At 41.0% G+C, this 19,889-nt stretch overlaps 1 protein-coding gene across 2 annotated transcripts in view; it reads right to left on the reverse strand.

The window, feature by feature from the left end:
* The window catches only part of CDKAL1 (CDK5 regulatory subunit associated protein 1 like 1), an 858,136-nt gene that overhangs the window by 324,438 nt on the left and 513,809 nt on the right, over positions 1 to 19,889 (reverse strand). For both annotated transcript variants that reach the window (XM_063450500.1, XM_063450499.1), the window contains exon 11: positions 7,027 to 7,172. In XM_063450500.1, coding sequence (XP_063306570.1) covers positions 7,027 to 7,172 — 146 coding nt within the window. The remainder of the gene's footprint in view (positions 1 to 7,026; positions 7,173 to 19,889) is intronic.

The raw sequence follows: 19,889 nt of genomic DNA on the forward strand, positions 1-19,889 counted from the left end.
TTGCAATGGATTTGGCATCTGTCCTATCAGTAAACATGGAAGACAATGTTTACACTGGAATGTCGTCATTGGACAAGGCAGAAAATGTTCTATAGAGAGAATAGATATAATGTACTGAATGTGCTTTGTTTTCATGGGACACTTGCCCCTATACATATGACCTATTTAGCCCTTCAAACCAAATTCTCACCTTACTAAACCTTGAATTTGATCGTTGACATAGTCTGTACAATTAAGCTCTTGTGCCATATTTTTTTCTGCTACATTACTAACATTGATCTTTCATGACTGTTCCAGGGCAACCCATCATGACATCATTTAGGCCACATGGTCACACATGTTTAATCAGTCACATCTCATAACTCTAAACGGAGAGTTACAAGGGCTCTTCATATAAAGGCTCTATCAGTATATGTAACCTGTATTAAATATCCCACACAATGGGGGATTCATTCTCAATTACGTTTAATAGTAAACATTAATGTAACATTTCCGATACACATGCCATGGTAATGGTAATCCCGGTGTTATAAATTATTGTTAACGACATAATAAGAGATACTGCACTAGTATAAAGGTACTGACATAATTGTATATTATCTTGCTCTCTATACATATCTCATTTCTAAAGTTTCCATTGCACGCATATGTAGGTGTCTAATTACGACTTGAGTGATACACCTTTACTGCAAAACACAACGACAAATAGTCAAACCCGAGGTCTGACCTTGGAAATCAGAAACCATTGCTCAATCAGTATTTTCAAAGGAGATCTATTTTTGCTGCCCAATTGAGTCAACATGCAAAACACTTGTACAAGAGGTCATGGGAGAGGAGGACTGCAAACTCTACCACACAGATAGCATTATTACAAGAGCACACAGGCAAAAACAAATCATTTTCTTGGCACCTACACAATTGAATTACAGTAAAGAACTGTTTAAACGTAAAGTTTGAGTATACAAAGCTGTGGGAATACTACAAAGCCCTGTAGCAAGTTCCCTACCATTTCCCCTCTTTACCTTTTCTCTCTAGAATGTCATACATTCATTTGGAGTTCAGCATCATCATTTAACCCCTTAAGGACACATGACATGTGTGACATGTCATGATTCCCTTTTATTCCAGAAGTTTGGTCCTTAAGGGGTTAAGAATCAATGATAAGACCTCCATCACAAGACATGCCAGGAAAACACCTAATTTTCTGGAAAGACTCTACCCACTTCCAGGCCTGGACTCTTTCCAGAGGACACAGTTTCTATGAATCAACACAGTAAAGGAGGAGGCCATATTTAAAAGAAGAAAAACTACCACAACAAGAGGACAGTCTTAAATTAGAGGGGCAAAGGTTTAAAAATAATATCAGGAAGTATTACTGTACTGAGAGGGTAGTGGATGCATGGAATAGGCTTCCAGCTGAAGTGACTGAAGTGGTAGAGGTTAACACAGTGAGGGAGTTTAAGCATGCGTGGGGTAGGCATAAGGCTATCCTAACTATAAGATAAGACTAATTAAAAGTATTTTGAAATATTGGGCAGACTAGATGGGCCAAATGGTTCGTATCTGCCGTCACATTCTATGTTTCTATGAATCCCTTTGTTCAGAATTACCCCATTCCCTTTATTGTCAGAAGACTAAGGAAGAGGAGGACTCTTGAAAATAAAGTACAATCCTCCACAATCCTAACATCCTAGTTATTCTGGTTGTGTAATTTTAGAAAAGGATTTGGCTCACCTGTATAAAAGAGTCCCTGACCAAAATTCTAACTTCATAATTGGCCTATTATATACAAAATAATCAGAAGAGAAGGCCAGGTAGGTACATCAATTTAGTCTAGCCAATCCATACAATTAAATATAAAATATATTTTTAAATTCCATAATGGTCCCTGCAATGGCACCAGCCATGTCAAGCTGTGGGACTTTGCCAAGTGTTCTGTGATGCTGCACCTGACATTTTAGAGACTGTATAAAAAAGTTAAAAAAAAAAACAACAAAAAAAAACTCATGCAATCTAATAAGAGTTCATCTAGTTTTCAGCCTACGGCCACATGTAATTAGGAACATTGTCTAACTTGCAGCAAATTTTCACAGGAAAATCATGTGTGAAACCCGAGGCTTTCATTTTCTTTAGGTCACATGTCTAATGTTAGATATTGGCACACTTCAGCTTTGTTGCAAATGTGAATTGCTGCTGCACAATTTTCCAACAAGGGTTATGACGGATATCCCTCATAAACCGGGGCTAAAGAGAGGATAACAATAAGAAAAAGTCACAGCCTTTTTATTCATAAAAGCAAAAATGGTGTGTTTTCAAGGCGCTTTCAGTTAGTAATGAAATAAATAATAATAGCAGCTGCCACTAAAAATAGGGACTCTCTACCCTATAAATTAGTACAAACAGGTCAAGTGTACACTCAGTATAGGAAATTAGTAATAAAAACCACCACTGGGGTGCATGTGGAGCGCTTACAATTTTACTAACTCACCTATATGGGTTAACATACATATGTATGGAGAACGTATCTCGTAGCAGTGTATCTGAAACAGATATAAGTGCAAAATAGTGCAGATAACGTTTTCAATAAGTGCAGTGAGAAAATGTTCTATATGGTCTCACTCACATGTAGCAGAGCCCTATAGGATAGGCTCAGATCTCAATGGCCTGCGTGTTCTTATGGTGACACAATACCCAATCGGTCCTCTAGGCGTCAGAAGATCCTTATGCATACATGAGAGAGAAAGAAACAAGGGGAAGAGGAGAACCCCTATGGGGAAGAGGAGAACCCCCGTTCTCCATACATATGTATGTTAACCCATATGGGTGAGTTAGTAAAATTGTAAGCGCTCCACATGCACCTCAGTGGTGGTTTTTATTACTAATTTCCTATACTGAGTGTACACTTGACCTTTTTATTCATAGACTTTCTGAATGCTACAACACAAAATAAAGAAAGAAAGAAAAAAACTCTTCTAGATTAAAGACCTTTAGATGTTAAGAATTTGAATTATTATTGCAGTGTTTAACAACTTTCTACTTTTAGAATGACCCACTGTGCATAAACCAAGCTTTGAATTAGTGGATTCCTTTAACGGCCACTGTACCACAGCAACACAACACATTTTTATTGGAAAGAGCTAGTAAGAGACAAAATTAGGATATGCATGGCAGGGGGGCGCTGACAGGGCAGATGCATGGGGCGAGTGCTCCTCAGGGAAATCCTAGTACCAAGCCTTAATTGGGCACTAAACCCTGCTTGTTGGCTAAAAGCTTGTCACTTAGCCCTGAGAACACGCTGCCAAGACTCTGACATTCCCAGGCTAGCACCCGGCGGACACAGCCTGCACTGTCTACACCTCCAGCCTGCATCTCCACTCGAAGGCAGCAAATCCTCACCCTTGATTATGATTCTCTAAGCTTTGTGCCCTGGTCCCCCCCCTTTGGACCAGTGAGGGGCATCATTGTCCCCCCTGGTGTCCTGGAGTGAGGTGACGTTCTCCCCTGGTGTCCAAACAAGATGGCCGCCCCGCTAATAGCGACATGGGCACCTCCCAGTAGACTTCCACATACGTCGAACAACTACTGCAGGCTTTTGGTTGCCTCTGTGAAGCCTTCCGGGGCCTAGCTCAGCGACAAGGTCTCTAACTCTGCTTCTGCAAGACAAACTACAGAATTCCAGTGGCGACCGGCTGAGCGATAACTCAAGTGTGGGCATCCCCACGTGTCTTAGGTGACCCCCGTGGAGGAGATGGCGCAAGAAACTGCCGCAACGAGCAACCTGAATTTGTTATTGTCTCTATGGTTTTCTATAACATGTCTTAATCCATCTCTGGTCTTACTCATAGAACTATGCTCCTGCAATATGTTTAATTTCCTTTTGTTATAAAAAGCGCAGTTCCGTCAACATTTCATTATTAGCTAACTCTTCTCAGTCGATATGTGTATATCCAAGTGAAATGTGTCCACGAGTTTGTATACGGCTTTCTGCACTACTAAAATAAAGAATGAAAAAAAAAAAAATGGATATGCAAAAAGCAGTTGGAAACTCATGAATGGCAAAAGGAGGAACACAAGACACAGGATGAATTTCTTCCCTATGGCCTTTGTCAGCAGGTTTACAGAGATCCCTACAGGTAGACATTAGTATCATATTTAATTACAATTCACCTTACAACACATTGATCTGCCGAATGCTAACCCATTATTCACGTTTGAAGATCCAACCACTAAATATATTAATAAGTCAAATCACTTTTTATTTTATTTTTTTGTTCGAATTATTTTTTTAAAACAATAGAGATAATTCTGTGTATGTCCTAGACAGGACAACAGGGAATGTATATCCAGAATAAGAAGGCACTAGATAAAGGCCATTCCTTTGGTGGGAAAAAGCCTTTTGAGTCCTCTGGTCACACACGAACCCAGTTTATAACAGACTGTTGTACACAAAAACTTTAACATCACCGCTTGAAGATTTAAAAAAAAAATAGAATAAAAAACAAATATTGGATTGGTGAAACCATGACAATCTAAAATATCTATTCCCGGAGAAGAATAAATAAATAAATAAATAATATAAACAACTTGCAATTTGTAATAAAAGATTAGAGTCTCTGATTACCAGTGGTACAGTCTGACATGCACTTTACACAATTCTTCATTCGTTTCCTTTACATATATGTAAGAAATCTTAAAATCAAATGCAAAAAAGACTGACTAATAGCTACTGTTATTAGTGATCAGTTTCTAAAGGTTGTGCAGCTTTTCCTGTGTTAGGTAATTCCCGCACACACACAATCAATGTATGAAAACACATTCCCATATTATATGATGGACTGCTGTTATGATTTTGTTCGCCAACGCTTAAAGGGTGATGAGTCAGATTTTGTCTAAATAGATATTGATCGCTCGGTGTGCTGGGAATTCCAGCTGATAGACACCAACTTAAAACGTTCATATTTTAAAACACAGAAGTAGAAAGGGTAGTGAATAATACAAGCTTTACATTCAACCCAGGCATTTGATTTCCTATAGGAACACCATGGGTCTGCAACGGCTAATTAACATGTCAAATATTCGATTATGTATATTACATTTAATAATTCTCATTATGTTTAACTGGGAATTTCAATATCAGGAAATTATGCACACCAGTAACGCTTCTTGTGTTCGCATAATGGTACCAAAGCAGCTTTAGCCAAGGGCAAGTAGAGGTCTGTGAATAAGGCACACCGTACCCAAATTCATGGATCGGAGATAGCTTCACTGTCTACTGTGTGACTTAACTCCCCACTCTCAGACTGCAAGTGCTGCTATTTGTTTTGTTTTTTTTTTACTCTGTGGCAGATGCTTTAAGGGCTGGTGGGAAGCAAAGTTTCCAGGAAACACGTGAATTATAAAATAGTGGACTACCATCTTAAAGATGCCAAGCAAGTGCTAGCAGAGTTTCATAGGTATGGAAACATAGCTGGTTTAGAGCCAAGGCTAGCCACTGTGTTGGGACAAAATTGTCCATGATATGCTCTCCAAGGCTTTTAGCCAACATTTTACTCACTAGTGACAGCCTATGGCAGGAAAAGCATGTAAAGTGAAGAAGCAGGCACTGTGTTGCAAAAGAAACAGGAGAAAGGAGAAATATATTTAATATGGGATATGTTTGTGTAAAGCTTAACCACAGAATAGTGGAGTCCAACCAGATCAGATGGCCGCTTATACTTGGACCAGTGTGTGTAAAGACCACACCTGGGAAAATAGTTTGCAGAAAAATCCTAGATTTGGGAATAAAGTTCTCATATAACCCAGACACATAATTTTCCATAAACAACACACCAATTCCTAAAGTCTAGCTGGATTTTGCCAGCCCAACAATATGTAAAAACAATAAATCTACAATAAAACTATTTTACTGGGAGTCGATGGTAAAGAAATTATACACTGAAATAAGGAGCGTGCAGTCACGTGAGGACAAGTATTGGGGTATCTACCCTTCACTCAGTATAGAACAACATAAGTCTAAATACCTGATTGTTCACCAGGGAACACAGACAGGGTGTCCATTTGCAAGTATTTCAGAAAATTTGCAGTGTGTGTGTGTGTGTGTATATATATATATATATATATATATATATATATATATATATATATATATATATATATATAAAATTTGTACATATAATTCAATATATTAAATATGATAAGCTGTTTGTATCAAATTGCAAGTGTTAATGTAACAAGTGTTACAGAATGATTGAACTGATAAGCAGACAGTACATTATTCAGATCGATCTGATTCAGATGCCTTTATCTTTGTTTGGTGTAACATCAGACATAGTACTGTAAGTAGCTGGTATGTGGAAACATTTCCTTCACGAGCATAGAGGTAAATTATGGTGGTGTTGAGTTAGAAAAACTCTAATAAGACTTTTCATGCATTCATCCAATAATACCAGCAACACCGTTTCCAGAGCTAGAATATCATGTTAACAAAGCACAACATTGATGTGGAAATTGGAAATTGATGTGACTTTTTTTGCAAACATATAGTAGAGATTTTCAATATTTCAGCAATCAAATCATTTATTGATAAACTGTTTCATTAATGAGCTTTACATCATTAACGAGAGAGAGAGAGAGAGAGAGAGAGAGAGAGAGAGAGAGAATGAAACAGAAGTATTAAATAATAAAAGTGGAATAATTATTCTATTGACTTTTTTCATTGACCAATGTGTGGCAACATTAACTGAAAGTGCTTCACTTATATCACAGTAGTACAAAAAAAGTATTCTAATTACAACTCAAACTCATATATATTCTTTATGTGATCTATAGGGAAGTAAAACGTATGCCTCCCAGGGATGAAAGTCAAACTTAAGAATGTTGAAACCACATCAATGCTTTGTTCCTCGGAATTTTAGAACCTTGAAGATTTATTTTCCTTTTTTTCTGCACAATGATAGGAATAAGTTACCTTTTAGATGTCGTGGAAGAAAGCATTACTAATCTCACTCCCCACACAAGTAAACATACCTCTCTTTCAAAAAATCTACCACCCGTTTGAAGTCTGCTTTGCAATATTCTCTCTTCATGTCCATAAGCACGCTGTCTGAGGCAGACTGCACGGGGATGTGCAAGAATGCATACACTCGTGGATGGTTTAGTATCTTTGCCATTTCCTAAAACAGAAGATAAATGATTCAGAGTATTATAAAACAAAAAAAGCACGTCATTTGGTTGATGCATGTCAGTTTAACTTGAAAGAGCCTAAACTTGGAAACTGAACAATCAATGTACACATACGTTCCTTTTGAAATGCAGGCTTAGAATAAATAAAGTCCGTTCCAAACACCTAAAGCCAAAGTAATCTCATATCTGAGAACATCTTCACAATACTGATAGCGAAAAAAGCACTACGTGGAGAAAAAAACTAAACAAAAAAACAACTAACCCAGAATCATCTATTTTTAATTTATTTGTTTAATGTTGCTTCAAACCCCAGCATTGCTGATGCTAAAACAATGTTATTAAGACAGGTGTCTTAGCTTGCTATTACTAAGAAGTGCTGAGAAAGTTTGACAGGACAATTAGAGCAGAACACACAGAGTGGAACATTTAAAAAAAGACTCAAAAATATAACTGTTTAAAAGAGATGTGGAATAAAAAAAATCCAGGAAAATATAGACTTAAAGAGAGAAGAATAACTAACAGGTATAATGACAGTGAAAGGACGGCCAGATAGTGACAGGAGAGAAAGTACTCGAGGCAGTAAGGAATTACACGAGACAGGGAAGAACCACACACGAGTGACAGGAATGTACATGAAGAATTGCAAAAACAAAAATGCTTTTATGTTTTACATCTCTGCAAAGGTAGAAGTGAAGCACTGGTCCCCATAATGGACAATGAAGATATGAATAATAATAATAATAATAATAAAAAAAAAATACCATAAAATACATTGGAACTTTACTTACTATCAGGACAACTTTCAGTGCAAAAAGTTAAAATAATGGCGAGAGCACACTTCACACACATGCAATTTTACCATAAGGTTGATAAAACCTAAAATGACAAAAAAATTGCAGACCATAGGGAAATCTGTATAAAATTAATAAAAAAAAACTAACACAAATTGATCCCACTCACATGTTGCTGAGCCACGTAATAGTAAGCTCAGACTTTTAGCGCCTTTTGGTACAACACGTTGCTAAGATCAGGTAAGTGGATATTTCACTGGATACTGGATCCCAAACACTTAGATTGTCATAAAAACAAAATAAGAGTAGTGAAAAGAAACCTTGAAGGGGGTGCGGCATAATACAATGCATGCATGTTTTCATTGGGGTATTTGAGCAGTTGAGTGTCCCTTTAATAGCCTGCTAGAGCCTCCTGTGTGTGATTAAAGTTCAATTAATAGTGTTGGGGGGGCGGAGCCTGACTGCCGAGCAGGGTAGACGTGCTGTACATCAGCTCCTGCAAGAAAAGGCGATATTGGGGATAAAAACCCTGAACACCAACTCACCCACAAGTCAGAGGACACAAGACGAGCTGGGGAAACCCGGGGGCATCAAAGGAACCCATAAGCGAGACTCTCAATGCCCAGGATCCCACGCAAAGCACACAGGGCCTACATGCGGCCAAGCCAGGGAGAGACGGCCGCTCTCCGGGATGGTAACACCGCACGCACGACCTTCAGTGCACTCGCCTTCCTCCCTCCCCCCTATCCTCCCCCGGGCTGGCGGGGGTCATCCCGGCCCGCACTCGACATCCAAAAGAACCAGCAGAGACAGTAGCCCAAACCTGATCCAGATACACAAGACCGCAAACCCCCTACAAGGCACACCTAAAATGGCGGCTGGCAGCGGGACATGCACAATGACCACGTGGCCGACACAGCTGCAATGGAGTGAGTCCATGCAGAGTATAGAGGCGAAATCGAGCCGCTTCTGGGATGCTCTCATAAAGCGGCAACAAGCAGGCCTAAACAAGCTACCTATACTACAGACGACAGGCGAGCGGAGCCGCAGGAGGCGGGGGGCGAGAGAGGTGCCCTCGGGCACAACGCCACTCCGAATACTTACCCACATACTACGTAGCCCTCCTGGACACCTTGTCAACCGCAATGTGGCAGGATGCCGAGACCCAGCGACAAGCACACACCATTTTCACAAATTGGGCATCGGCTGAAAGAGGGCCTAGGGGCCTCATGACCTCACAACAGCAGGCCACCGTCGGCAAACTTGCCCCACCAAGCCACAACAGCGACACTAAAGAACTTCTTGAGCATCAGGACACCCAGGTGGACATTAAGCTTCTGTACTATATCTATGCCTTAAGCATTGGCCTGTATTGTTTACTGCTGAGGCGTTTAAGCACTGTACTTTTCTTCAGCCGGTTACACTCACTATAGGGATAGGCCAGGTGCGGATCACTGTCGCCCCGTGCACCACACTCAGCATTGAGATCAGCCTTGCCTTAGCAACTTGTAACTTACCCAGCTTGCGACTTTACACAACACCACTAGGCTACCAACTGACTGTCTCTAAATGCCAGCATGATAATCTGAATGTTAATTGCTATTACGCCTGGTATCGCTGGAAACACCAAACATAACAAATCGCATGAAAGATGTATAGGCTCCATGTCATATCTATGTTATAGCAACCGAGTTACTTACAAACGCTAGCCTATTATACTTAATGTCGATAGAATCTCAATCTATAAACTGCCTAAATAGCATGATTTAAGCTTGTTCCTAAATATAAAACTAGTGCATTGTACTACCATACCCCAATGCTCTCCATGTTATGTACTCTTTGTTTTGAAATATACATGTGGATTGCCTTTGGGGTACCACGTGCCTGTATGTTACCCTCATATGCACTGCAAAAATAAAGAATAAAAAAAAAATAATAGAGCAGGAGATACAAACTTCTAAAGATCTGATGGAAAATGATACTATATATTCCATGCAGGCTATGTCAGTTACAGCCAGGGCTGCATAAACATAAACAAAAGTGATTTAACTCCTACATGGCAGTGAATTGAGACGTAAGACTGCAGGAGCATTGGATAATTCTGAGCCCATAGACCAGAATGAGTGACTCCAGATTTGTGGATCCTCTTCATGGTGATGGAAGGGTCTGGCTGCAACATGCTGTGCTGCTTTATTTTATTTTGTAAAAGAACAGGGGAGAATTTTTACACCATTGCTTCCCTCAAAGCATTATTATATAAAGTTGAAAAATGGACCTTTACCATCTGGACAGGTTGTATATAGAAAATGGAAATTAAATAATGGATATACCAGTCAATTCTCTAAGGATCAGACAATGTCTCTCTCTCGCGGAGAATATTGCATCTTTATTTTTAAATGCCTCAAAGCAGATATGGGTTAACACCACTTTATTCAAACATGATTTTTCTAAAGCACTTTAGGCAGTTGAAAAAAAAAACAACCAAACAAACAAAAAAAAAAAAAAAAAAAACCCAGCAGCCAGCCAATATTGGGCCTCACCTCTTCGCCATGCTACAGAGCCACACAGTTATGAACACTGCCTCCAATTGATAATCTTGGCTTTAGGCATATCTGTACATGCATCACAGCTGCTGTGTCCTCGCTGGCTTTTAAAAATGAATGACTGTGTGTGCATTAAAAAAATATTGTTTGAAGTTAATGCAGACAGGCAGGTAACCAATATCAAAGAGTTACACAAGACAATTATTTATCAACCAATCCGTTATATAGAAGGGGGAAAAAAGGAGTATATTTAAAAATTTAAACAAAAATTCTAAAAGTACATTGGTGCAGACAGACACCGTCACAACTGACCATGCAATATCAGTTTTCAAGATGCAGCCTAATCACTCGCACTTACAGTAGAATTAATTTAGGTGTTAAATACACATTTAATTTTTTACCTGCAATTTTTAAATTAGGTAATTATGTTTAAAGGGCTACAAAAAATTGGGATACAATGATCTTTTTTATTTAGATCACTCTTAATTGTATAACCCGGCTCCTTTTTCCACCATCGTTTTTTTCCCCATGACACCCAACTATATTAATTGTGCAGAAATTATTTAAACAAATTATACAAAGAAACACACCTGTATAGAGAGCCATCACATACGCTGCATTCAGATACAGGTTAATCCTTGCTAGAGGTGTGCACAACAAATCATTTTGGGACCACGAGTGGCACTCCAAAGTTAAAGGATGGCTGTAGAGCTTCTGCCGTGTATAGGAGGCCAGGCGATGAACATGGAGACAGTATGGCGTGCACATGATTAGCCCTTGCACCTACAGTGCTATGAACTCCTGTATATGTAAGTCCATTGCTTTGAGGCTGCAAACTCTTTGTTCATACGTGTGCCATTTAAACAGGATTCTAATTATTCGAACACCAACCCACATATGCACATAACAGCATTATGAAGTGCTATCAAATTATTGTGAGTTCACAAAGGGAAGCACAAGGGGGAGTAGAGCGAGTTGAATGCTCTGCTGATTCAAGTGTAAAATAAATAAATGTAAGACAAAAAAAAAAAAAAAAAAGTTGTGCAACCAGATCACACAGTTACAACCCAACACCTTTAAAGCAAACAGGTCCTTTCTATTGGCTCCATGACTTTTACTGGGTCACTATGGTGACCAAACCTCTAATTATATACAGATATATATATATAGATATATATATATATATATATATATATTGTATTTATATAATATTGTGTGAATGAAACATAGGCTAAGGCAATGCATTACCCAGGACATACTTGAAAACGAGAGAAATCTCAATGTATCTTTCCTGGTAAAATATTTTATAAATAAATCAATAAATGCATCTCAATATTAGACATACTTTAAATTAAGTACATGTTGTCACTTGCATGGAGAAAAATCACACAGCCAGAACACAATTTATGCTGTAGCATAATCAAGATTAGAAGTCATCTTTTAATGAACTTTTCCACGTTATTCGACTGGTGTGACAGATACCCAAGAATAATTAGCTGTGCTCTTCTTAGACTATTTTAATATTTTACTCCATGCAGTAAAACCTCCAGTGGTGATAATCAAAAACATGCTTGAAATCCAAGAGCAATTAAAGAGCCACCTAATACTCTTTGTATAAATAAGGATAGAATTGTCAAGAAAAGTGTAATATCCTACAAGCTATATTTTTCTTAATCCAGAATACAGAAATGGTTTGGAATTCACTGATACTCATCAGGAGAATAAGCATTGCAGACGGCTCCCAGCTAACATGCACGGATAGATTAAAATGACGACGATAGTCCAAGCATAAGAAATACATGAAAGCATAGGAGACAATACACTTCATATTCAATATTATTGATTAGGCAACGCAAACCAATACTGACGCTGTCATTAGCATGGAAGGAAAATAAAAAGATTTCATAATGCTAAAATAAAAAATCTATTTCATAAAAAAAAAAAAAAAATAATACATACATAAAGTAATTTCTTCTGTATTTCTTTTTTTCTTTTAAGTGTTCCTCTTTAGAGTTAAATATTAAAATGTCATGCCTCACTTCCTAGCAACATCAGAATGCGAATTAGCTTCTACAACTGTGTTACTACTTGATTGATTGATTAATGGTGTTAAGCTATCAGTTAATTTGCATATTGTAACTTATGAAAAAGGAGGTAAATACTTAAAGGAATATCAAGCTTTATAACTTCTCCAGCCTAAGACAAAGCCTCTTTTCCCCTCTTAATTTCTCAATTTTTCTCTTTGGATTCCAAGTGGTTTGTCAAAAAAGAGGTATCTCGCTTTACTCATTAAAGGGACACTCCAGGCACCCAGACCACTTCTGCCCATTGGAGTTGTCTGGGTGCCAACTCCCAACACCCTTAACCCTGCAAGTGTAATTATTGCAGTTTTTCTAAACCACAATAATTAGCTTGCAGGGTTAAAGGATAACTATAGGGTCAGGAACACAAAAATGTATTCATGACCCTATAGTGTTAAAACCACCATCTAGCCCCCATGGGCCCCTCATGCCTCCATAAATATAGCAAAATCTTACTGTATTCAAGCCTGAAGCTGTAGATCTGCATGCTGTTTGTCTAAAAAAGATCAAGCAGTCTGCTGACATAATCAGATGTGGTAGCCTGATGATGTGGTAGACAGTGCTCACATCATCAGACGTGGTAGATAGTGCTTCTCTATAGGATTGGCTGAGTGACAAGGAGGCAGATCAGGGGCAGAGCCAGCAGGATTCAAACACAGCCCTGGCCAACCAGCATCTCCTCATAGAGATGAATTGAATCAATGAATCTCTATGAGGAAAGTTCTGTGTCTGCATGCAGAGGGAGGAGACACTGAATGTTTGGATGTATTTTAGGCAGCCATGACCCAGGAAGGATCTCTAACAGTCATCTAAGGAGTGGCCAGTGAAGTTATCACTAGGCTGTAATGTAAACACTGCATTTTCTCTGAAAAGACAGTGTTTACAGCAAAAAGCCTGAAGGTAATGATTCTACTCACCAGAACAAATTCAATAAGCTGTAGTTGTTCTGGTGGCTATAGTGTCCCTTTAAGTCCTCTTCTAGTGGCTGTCTATCGGACAGCTACTAGAGGGACTTCCGGTTTCTTAGTACACAAAATGTGTTTTAGACGACACTGGACGTCCTCACGCTATGTGAGGACCTCCAGCTCTGCCAAAATCCCATAGGAATGCATTGAATAATGCTTTCCTATGGGGAGGTCTAATGCGCTTGCGCAGAGAGTAGGCGGAGCCTGACCCAGCGCCAAGGGACATCAGGGCTGGACTCAGGCAAGTCACTGAAGGGGTTTTAACCCCTTCAGCAACATGAGATGGGGTAGGCGTGAGAGGGGCACTGTGGGGTCCTGCAGTGCCAGGAAAACTGATATGTTTCCCTTGCACTGGAGAGTACCTTTAACCACTTTACCAATATACTTTTTTTGGTAATACTACACAACAGCACTACACGTTATATTTAAAGGAATATAATAAAACATTTATTTAAAGAAAGAGAAGGTTAATTTGATGTCTGTAGAAAATCTTGAATTTGCATTACCCATATTTTCTATTGAAGCCTAATTATTTCTTATTTGAGGTTACTTTGTTGCTGCTGTATGGGTAAACAATGGGTCACAAGTTCGCCCAAAGGGAAGTAGTGTGTTCTGGACCTCTCTCTTTGGGGCAGAAGTGGTGAAGTTTTGCTACAGAGTTGACCTTTTCAATAATACAATTTTTTTTAAATTGTCTTTGCTTTATTTCATATTATCTTGGCATATGAAAAAAGGATCATTACAGTACAATAGGTCAAATGAATGCATAGTATTAAAGGGACACTGCAGGCACCCAGATCACTTCAGCTAATTAAAGTGGTCTGCGTGCTGTGACCCTTTTGCACCTAATGCTGCAAGGTCAAACATTCAGCCCCGCAGGAGGGGGCCACTCCAGGAGCCTATAGTGCCAGGAAAAAAAGTTTGTTTTCCTGGCACTATAGGATCCCTTTAAATTAATTCAGAAAACCTAAACTCATCATGCTTTTAAACAAACCAAATTAACAGGGTTTATATATTGAAATAATTGGAATGATCAAATGAGAACACCTCTTGCCTGCCTTTCCATAGTCTGCAACAAATGTGAAAAATTGCACATGAAGGGGATAATTACTGTTTAGCAAGACTGTTATCCTTTACAAAGTCAGAAATCTTTTCAAAGCTGAACTACTTATATCCAATAATAAGTAAAAGCAACAGTATTATACCCGAGGCCTAAAGAGATTAGACACTATTAGAGCTTTTATTTTGATTAATCTAAATAGATCCTATGAGATAATAATAAAAAAAAAAATAGTCACTTAGACTACTTAATTTCAATGAAGTGGTGTTTTATTGCTCCTTTAGTTTTAACCATGTAATGTAAAACATTGCAGTTTTGGTTAAATCCACCTCTAGTGGCTGTCTACCTGATGGCAACTAGAGGCGCGTCTTCCTTCAGACCTTGTAAAACCCAGTCTGGAAATCAAGTGCTGCTGATACCAATCCAATACTTCTCTATAAGAAGCATTGTATTGGACCAGGTTGGTCCGGGTGCTTGCTGATCTGGAATCTGCAGTAATCTTCATTGTTCATCTTTATGTAAAACGCACTGACATGGTTTTACAACGGTTTGCTAATAATCATAATATGTCATCAAAATAGTTCATATAAAGTAGTGTGGACTTACAAATGTAAGTCTAATTGTGTATTATGGGCTTATACATGCCCTTAAAGTATGCATCTCTTTCATTAACCTTGAGAGTTTAGATAATTGCTGTGAACTATTTTACAAATCTGTTTCTGAAATGTATGTCAGAAAAAGGAAACATTGAAAACAAAACAAACAACATACACAAGCTTATCAATCTGTTGTCTGTATGCAATGAATCCATCTTGTAGTGCTGTTGTCTGGCCATGAAATAATAGAGTGTGTTTCTAGTTCTCAGGCATGAGAAACATCAGGGACACCAACAGAGGGAAGGGTACCTAAACCTACAAGTGGAAAAAATGGGACAAACACCCTACTGTCCGTACTCCCACCTCTGATGCTCGCCTTCAAGACTTCTACAGGGCTGCACCGTTCCTGTGGAACTCACTTCCCTCCTCCATTAGATGCTTACCCAGTCTCCATTCCTTCAAAAAATCATTAAAATCCAATTTCTTTATAAAAGCGTATCAATTAAACTGTAAATAGCTCCCGACTGATTCCTCTCTTGCAACTGTCATTAGCAGGGCCGTCTATAATATGATTAGGACCCTGGGCAATACATTTTCTTGGGCCCCCTGGGCCCTGCCCCTCCCACTGCCTCACCCCCCAATTACACCCAACCAGCAATCACACTGACAGACGTACTGGCACATACACACACACAGACATTAAAACATTCACACAAAGTCACTGACACACAAACATATACTAGCAGACATACTGACACACACACAGACATACATACACAGACACATAAACTAACAGATATACTGACACACACAAACACATACGCTGACATAAATACTGACACACACAGACACATACACTGACAGACGCATTGACACACACACAGGCATACAGACATACACACTGACATACACACACAAAAACATACTGGCCGATACACACAGACAGACATTAAAACATTCCCAGATACGGGGGGCAGAGCCAGGGACTGATCCCGACAAGACGCACATTCTGCTAGCTCCCGCTGAAAACTAACTCTAACCGACAAAAAAGGCAAAATCACGCTAAAATACCAACCTGAAAACAACACCGATTGAACTAGGGCGCCGGGAGGAACAAGCTGATGCCCTTCTTCCAGCCCACGAGAACCGGTAAGGCCAAACGCAAAACTCAGGCCTACCGCCAGCCCACACTCCACACCCTGGAGACTTACCTCGACGGCTTCTGGGGAAATAACGAGCCAAGAGAGGAAAGGGGGAACCCTGCGATACCCGCGGACACTTCAACAATGTCACGCCGCTCTCAGAAAGGCCGGCAGAACTCCCCAGCAGAACAACCCGGCATCGGGGAACTGCTGCAACGCAAGGCTCCACCTAAGATGGCGGCGGAGGAGCCCTCCACTGCACTAAAGCGGCCCACGCTGTCAGCCTCACCACGGACAACCTCTGAACCAACGACGCAGCCTCAACCCACTGACCAGCCACAGGCAGCACCAACACCTAAGATGCAGCCTGCACCTTCACCCCAACCACAGGCGGCCACAACAGAAGGGACACAACGGGTCAAACTCCCAACCCTTCAAGAATCCGCCACGGAAACTGGGGAACACACCCTGGCCACGAAACAGGACCTCCAAATATGGATGCAGGCACTCCAGGATTTCATAACCGGACATAAGCACCATAAAGACAGAGGTACGGCAAAACACAACCAGGGTAAATACACTGGAGGAGAACGTAGCACAAATCACAGGTGACATGTCCCACCTCCAAAAATCATTGCATGACATACAAACGACCCAACAGGCGCTGGCAGCGCAGATATCCGCCCAGGGGGACCACCTGCGCCGCACCCATATCAAACTCCGAGGGGTACCCGCTACAATCCCCCAAGCCGAAATACCTCACTACATCAGGAGGCTCCTGAACACGATATTATCACCCCAAGCTGCCCGAAAAATCACCTTACAGGGCACTTACCGCCTACCACCTGGGCCCAACTCGCCTCCCACGGGAGCAAGAGACGTCATCATCTGCTGCACCACGACGCAAGATAAAATAACCATACTAACGGCAGTAAAAGGCAAGTCACCCTTGAGCTTTGAAAATGCCCAATTACTTTTTTTCCAGGACCTGACAAGGGCAACCCTACAATGGAGGAGAACAATGCACACACTAACCAGCCGCCTGAGGGCAACAGGAGTGCAGTATCGCTGGGGGGCACCCAGGGTCCTGACATTCACGCACAATGACACCACCTACAGGGCCACGTCGGAGGCGGACGTACCTGCTATACTGGCTACGCTAGGACTCACAGACACACTGGAATACGGGAGGCCCGTCTCGGATGGGGGACCCTGCCACGGCGTCCTCCTTTGTACCTCGACCCTCGGGGAGTTCACACACAACTCCCTGACGCAAACCTGTACCCCATAGCCGGATCAATGAGAACTCAGCCACCTACACCAAGGACATGGTCCACTAGGTCCTAACGGACTCTTGATTTGCAACTGCTTTTTGCGACTGTATTGTGTGCAATTTTTCCTTTGTATTTGATTTGTTTTCCCGATCACACACTTGTTAATGTCGGTTTATACCTCTTAGAATGCAACCGGGCCCACCAGCCCACATTTAGCCTCAGAAGGGACACGCAGAGTACAACACTCACCCTTCCCCCCCCGCCACCCCCTTGGTTAGGGGTACCTACCAACGCGTAACACAACACCACAACGCACATCACATAGCAACCCGTGGTAACCAGACACGATCTAGACTAGACTATAGCGCCTACCCTGCTCGTCACAAACCTGCAATATGCCAGAATAACCAAGAGATGAGCTAGGGCACATAACAGAACTGAACCTAAACGCAGCTAGGCAAACGACATGGGTGCACAGTCCTACACTAGGGACCACACCAGTAACGTAACCTGTTTGAAAAATTTGAAAATGTGTGCAGACTCAAATGACGAACCACTAACCCGTTTTTCTTTCTGTATGTAACACCATCGTAGTCACTGTAATGCAAGTAATCTTACCATGCACCTTTAAAATAAAGAATTAAAAAAAAAAAACATTCCCAGATACATACTGACACACACACATACACTGACACAAAAATATATCCTGGCAGACATACTGACACACACACGGACGTACATACACACACACACACACACACATATACTGGCACAGACACGCTGACACACAGACACGCTGACACACACACACAGACATACACACATACTGACACACACACATACTGACACACACACACATACTGACACACACACACACAGACATACTGACACACACACACACACACACAGACATACTGACACACACACACACAGACATACTGACACACACACACAGACATCCTGACACACACACACACACACACAGACATCCTGACACACACACACACACAGACATACTGACACACACACAGACATACTGACACACACACACACAGACATACTGACACACACACACACAGACATACTGACACACACACACAGACATACTGACACACACACACAGACATACTGACACACACACACAGACATACTGACACACACACACAGACATACTGACACACACACACAGACATACTGACACACACACACAGACATACTGACACACACACAGACATACTGACACACACAGACATACTGACACACACACATACATACATACTGACACACACACACACATACATACATACTGACACACACACACACACATACATACTGACACACACACATACATACTGACACACACACATACATACTGACACACACACACATACATACTGACACACACACACATACATACTGACACACACACACATACATACTGACACACACACATACATACTGACACACACACATACATACTGACACACACACACACACCCAAACATGCTGACACACACACACATGCTGACACACAGACATGCTGACACACAGACATGCTGACACACAGACATGCTGACACACAGACATGCTGACACACACAGACATGCTGACACACACAGACATGCTGACACACACAGACATGCTGACACACACAGACATGCTGACACACACACACATACATGCTGACACACACACATACATGCTGACACACACACACAGACATGCTGACACACACACACAGACATGCTGACACACACACACAGACATGCTGACACACACACACAGACATGCTGACACACACAGACATGCTGACACACACAGACATGCTGACACACACAGACATGCTGACACACACAGACATGCTGACACACACAGACATGCTGACACACACACAGACATGCTGACACACACACAGACATGCTGACACACACAGAGACATGCTGACACACACAGAGACATGCTGACACACACAGAGACATGCTGACACACACACAGACATGCTGACACACACAGACATGCTGACACACACACAGACATGCTGACACACACAAAATGTGAAACAAACTAGCTATGCTAATCCGTTCGTATAACCAATTTGTCGCACCCAAGCCAGTCATGTGCCGCCGACTGACTCATTGACTCTGTGCCAAACCACAACATCAATGTTCTAAGTGGTTCACTGGGTGGCCGTCGAACACGTGGCAGCGGCCATCTTGTTTTGTCAAACACGTCCAGCGGGATTTGGTCGTCGAGTG

This window comes from Pelobates fuscus, chromosome 4 (assembly GCF_036172605.1).
Source record: "Pelobates fuscus isolate aPelFus1 chromosome 4, aPelFus1.pri, whole genome shotgun sequence".
NCBI lineage: Eukaryota > Metazoa > Chordata > Amphibia > Anura > Pelobatidae > Pelobates > Pelobates fuscus.